The sequence below is a fragment of the Nuphar pumila genome, chromosome 6 (assembly GCF_984573655.1).
Source record: "Nuphar pumila chromosome 6, dmNupPumi1.hap1.1, whole genome shotgun sequence".
NCBI lineage: Eukaryota > Viridiplantae > Streptophyta > Magnoliopsida > Nymphaeales > Nymphaeaceae > Nuphar > Nuphar pumila.
In genome coordinates this window covers 64,049,916-64,054,272 of record NC_143254.1, presented here as the reverse complement: position 1 = coordinate 64,054,272, position 4,357 = coordinate 64,049,916, and the positions used below count along the sequence as shown (strand labels likewise).

At 41.7% G+C, this 4,357-nt stretch overlaps 1 protein-coding gene across 1 annotated transcript; it reads right to left on the bottom strand.

Moving 5' to 3' along the window:
- Nucleotides 1–525: 525 nt before the first annotated feature.
- On the bottom strand, nt 526–2,471 carry LOC149834902 (uncharacterized). Its single transcript, XM_090010335.1, has 7 exons — nt 1,978–2,471; nt 1,763–1,867; nt 1,557–1,683; nt 1,394–1,465; nt 1,280–1,325; nt 877–1,180; nt 526–794 (listed from the first exon to the last, which is right to left on the bottom strand). The coding sequence occupies exons 1-7, from the start codon at nt 2,204–2,206 to the stop codon at nt 763–765; spliced, it is 915 nt and encodes a 304-aa protein (XP_089866461.1). The 5' UTR covers nt 2,207–2,471; the 3' UTR covers nt 526–762.
- Between the last annotated feature and the right edge of the window lie 1,886 nt (nt 2,472–4,357).

Sequence of the window (4,357 nt, the reverse complement as noted above, 5' to 3'; positions counted from 1 at the left end):
AATCACCCTTGTAGTAAAGAACAGGCAATGTATCTTGCAGTTATTCAAAAAGTAGACTGAATATTTCTTCACCAAATTCTGGAGAAGCATCTTTGACATTCTTTCCTAGAGATTGTTCATTGTCACGGCGCTCTGAGAGTTATATAGTGAAAGAAAACAGATGCTTATGGAAATCACACATGTATTAAAGATGCATCTGACAGACATTAAAAAACCAGACTGAATATTTGTTCACCAAATTCTGGAGAAGCATCTTTAACACTCTTTCATTCAAGATTGTCGTTTGCCAATTTCTAGAGATACTTTACTCTGGGATTTATATATAGAAAAGAGGCAGATGCTTATGGAAGTCATACTTGTACTAAAAACAAAGCAATGTAATTTACATGTCCAAAAGTTTCACCAGATTCTGGAGATACATCTTGAACATCCTTTCCTCAATTTCATAGTGATGCATCTTTTACGTTCTTTCATTGGAGATATATTATGTCACTTTCATAGAGGGACTGCCTTGAGATTTATGGATTGAAAAGAAGCGTTACACTTTTATTAGAGAACAAAGCAATGGCTTTACAGAGATTCAAAAAATACACAGTATTTGTTCACCAAACTCTGAAGATCATCCTCCTTCCATACAGCTCATTGATTTGGTGCAAAAATACTGCAAAATGCTTAGGTTGCTAACCGTCTTGAGCATAATTGGAATGCCTACTAGCATGAGGAGACATTCTCAATTCTGCAAGCATCTTAAGACCCACACAATCAATAGGGCGGATACGTTCCTGGGTAGTACCCTGTATAAAGAAGAACACAGCATATAAGAAACTGATTCATTCTGTTAATTTGTTTGCAAAACATGCCTTTGAAATAGATTACCTGGATGTGGAGGCGGCGGGTATAATGCCGGAGGGTAATGTGCTGGTGGATATGGTGGTGGAGGGTATACAGGAGGCTGAGCAGGGTATGGATGAGGCGGGACCATTGGTGGCGGCGGGTAAGCAGCAATGGGTGGGTATGCAGAAGGTGGAGGGGGATAGCTAGACACTGGAGGGTAGCTAGCAATTGGAGGATAGGTGCTGGGTGGTGGCTGAATGTAAGGAACAGAGTAGTTGCATTGCAATTGTGGTGGTGCTGATGGTGCATATGGAGGGGCAGATGGTGCTGGGTTTTTCACCGGTTTCTGCAGAAACAACAAAGCGCCAATCTCGATTAGATTGATCAGAATGATGAATCTCAAAGTAAAGGAATACAGAATCGAAAATGAAACAACTGAACTCACATTTAGGTTTTGGTAGCGCATCATCAGCTTTACTTCTCCCGCATGCCTGTTACAGAGAGACGTAACTTTAGCACAAAGGTACAAGAAAATTTATGAGAAAATTGAAGTGGGTACCTGCCACTTTTGCTTTGGAGAGGCCATGATGAATCATCAAATCCTTGGGAGAGGACCTTATGCAATTGAACCCTGGTATCACCAACACAATCAAACAACTGAGTTCGAAACAAGAAAAAAAAAGAAGAGGGCATGTGGGAAAATTGTAGAAGAAGGGGTTTACTTTCCGCTGCCGATGAAATCATCGGCAGTTAGAGTGTTGCTGTTCCAGACTAAGACGTTGATTTCCCGGTGACCCTCGATGAGGGTCAAGATGAACTTCTCCTGGAAGGTAGGATTTTTGCCCCCATCTGTAGCAGTTTATAAACCAATCATGAAAAGTTGAAGAAGGAAAACATAATCATGAAATCATAAGACGGTTTGTTTTACCTGTACAAGTCCTGGTTCTGAACTTGGCGCTTCCATATTCAATGCAGACATAGGGATCTTGCCTGGATATCCATTCTGTATCCTTCAATCTGGAGCAACCAGAAACTGCCAAAGGTTCCAAATCAAAGAAGATAACTAAATAAGCAAAAGCATGAAATACCTTAAAAGTTTTACTACGATTTCGATTGGTGGTGAAAGTGGTAAATGGTGCCTACCTGTTACTTCAAGCACTTGGCCTTCCATTCCAGTAACCGACATGGTTGAACGATTTGCCAAGAGCAAAGAGGGTATGAAGAAGCAAATAGACGATATATATATATATATATATATATATAGAGAGAGAGAGAGAGAGAGAGAGAGAGAGAGAGAGGACTGTCTGTGGAGAAGGAGAGAGACCAGAGAGAGATTTATAGAAGGGCGCTTCCAATAATCGAAGATATCCATATCTTTGACATGAAGATGGGATTTTTCCGCCTATCCTCTAAGAAGGACCCTACCCTCTGCCCTAAGGGGGTTGGCGTAGTGGGGTGAGACCCTGGCTAGACAGGTAGTCAAGGTTCGATTTTCATGGACGTCTATTTAATGGGTGTCGCTCCTCTGCTCAATCAACGCTTAGCATAGGTCCTTGGGCAGGGTTTGAGCCTCAAAGTTTTACGATGTGGGCACGATGACCGTAGGTATGGCAGATCCAATATGACTAAGCCTTCATGACGGATGCAGTTTCTTCAGGTTATAAATAAATAAAAAAATCCTACCCTCTGACTTGTAATACAGATTAGCAATGTTGGTCCTAACCGATGCATTTGGACGACTAGCCTCAGTCCACATCCAGGTGAGAATGTGGACTGGCCCTTATCGTTGATTGAACGGTTAAGATTGAGTGTAAGATAAATCCTATCATATGTCAGATGATGGGATCCGTATTTGCCTTGTGATGTTCGGACCTTCCTGGTGCCTGCTTATGCAAAAGAAATGGGCCCAACGGGTAGATAACGCGTTCAATTAATGCTAGTATCCAACGCGGTTGAGGATGAGACGCAGTCAGACTCCCTCTGTCACTCTCTCTCTCACAACGCGTCCAAATTGAATTCAAGGAACCGAGGGAAGTTATGACCCGGTCCTATACATCACGCTTACTAAATGCTATTGGAGTGTTCCATGCAAGTGCATGTTGATATTAGCAAGGGACGTCCAAACCAAAATAGTGGGGTTATATGTTACCCCCGAACAGGGCCGGTAGCTACATCTCATGTTTGGGGGGTCCCAATGAGCGTTAGGTATAAGATGCAGACCGGCTAGTATCTCCATGTGTGTCTGCATCACATAGCATCGTAATTTGGTGCCATCGCAAAGACTTAATTACCCTTTACTGCCATTCTCTTCCTTTTCCTGTAACGGACCTAAATGCCCTCCATCTAGAAAACAAAAATGGCGGTTCGTGAAAAGAACAAAACTGCCCTCCATTGTGATCGCGCCAAAATTTTCAGCAAAGTTTGCGTATGTAGCAAGCAAGCTTTATGTTGTAGGATTTAAATAGTTCAAAACAATCCATTTTCGCCCTAAGCAGAAAATTCTACCGGAGCATACTTTGCCTTCATCTGTTGTCGCCGGATCATCTGTTTCCTTCATCTGTTGTCGCTGGATCATCCGTTGCCTTCTTCTGTTGCCGTCGGAGCATCCTTTCCTTTGCTCTGCTACTGTCAGAGCATTCGTTTCCGTCTTACGCGCAATCGCAGCATCGTTGTCACCATCTGTTGCGTATACGTTCTGACTGTTTCTTATTCTACAATTGGAATACCCAAAATCCTTTCGTTTCAGTGAGTTTCGTGTAAGGTTTCGTTATGCAATCTGAAGGTTGCGATTTATACAACGATTTATAAGTTTGAATCAGCGATGATTTATACATTCAAAGCAATAGCGATGTGTGTTTATTAAGATACCTCGATTTCTACATAAGCTTGTTAAATCTTACAACAATGTGTACTTATGAAGCCAAATATTACAATGATTTGTAATCATGATAATCGTTTAATGTGTTGTGCAGGTTAGCAATGTCTGCGGCTCATCATAGAAGAAATACCCTGTCGTTCTATGGGTTGTGTATTAAAGAAGTGATCCGTCAGTCCCATCTATATAAGTTTTTTGAAAGGTACCAAAATATACTTAAGATTGAGAATGATAAAGACAGGGAAAAAACGTTGGAATTCTATTATGCGAAGGATTATCCATCAGATATCGAGGATGCGGACCAAAGGAAGAATGTTGAAGAACTAAAGATGCAGAAGAAGGATGACCGAGAGAAGGCAAAGCAAAGAAATAAGGAAGAGAATGAAAAGAAAAGGCAAAGGAAGAAGGCAGAGGAGAGGGAAAGGCAAAAAAAGAATGAGGAGGAGAGGGAAAGGAAATTGAATAATCTAAAGGAGGATGCTAAGACGGAAACGCGAAAGCTGTTGTTGGAGCATATAGCAATGTGAAACAGGGTAAAGCTACTGAAGGAGGTGGAGGAGAGGCAAAGGCAATTGAATAAGGAGGAGGAAGAGAAGGAACAAAATAAGCTTCCGGATGAGAAAGAAAAGGAAAGGCTAAGGAGGGAGA

Excerpts from the sequence above, each read along its gene's own strand:
- LOC149834902 (XM_090010335.1), bottom strand. The coding sequence starts at position 2,206 with ATGGATATCTTCGATTATTGGAAGCGCCCTTCTATAAATCTCTCTCTG. Across the intron at positions 1,466-1,556 it reads GATTTCATCGGCAGCGGAAA|GGTTCAATTGCATAAGGTCC; the intron begins GTAAACCCCTTC and ends TGGTGATACCAG. Across the intron at positions 1,326-1,393 it reads CTCCAAAGCAAAAGTGGCAG|GCATGCGGGAGAAGTAAAGC; the intron begins GTACCCACTTCA and ends TCTCTGTAACAG.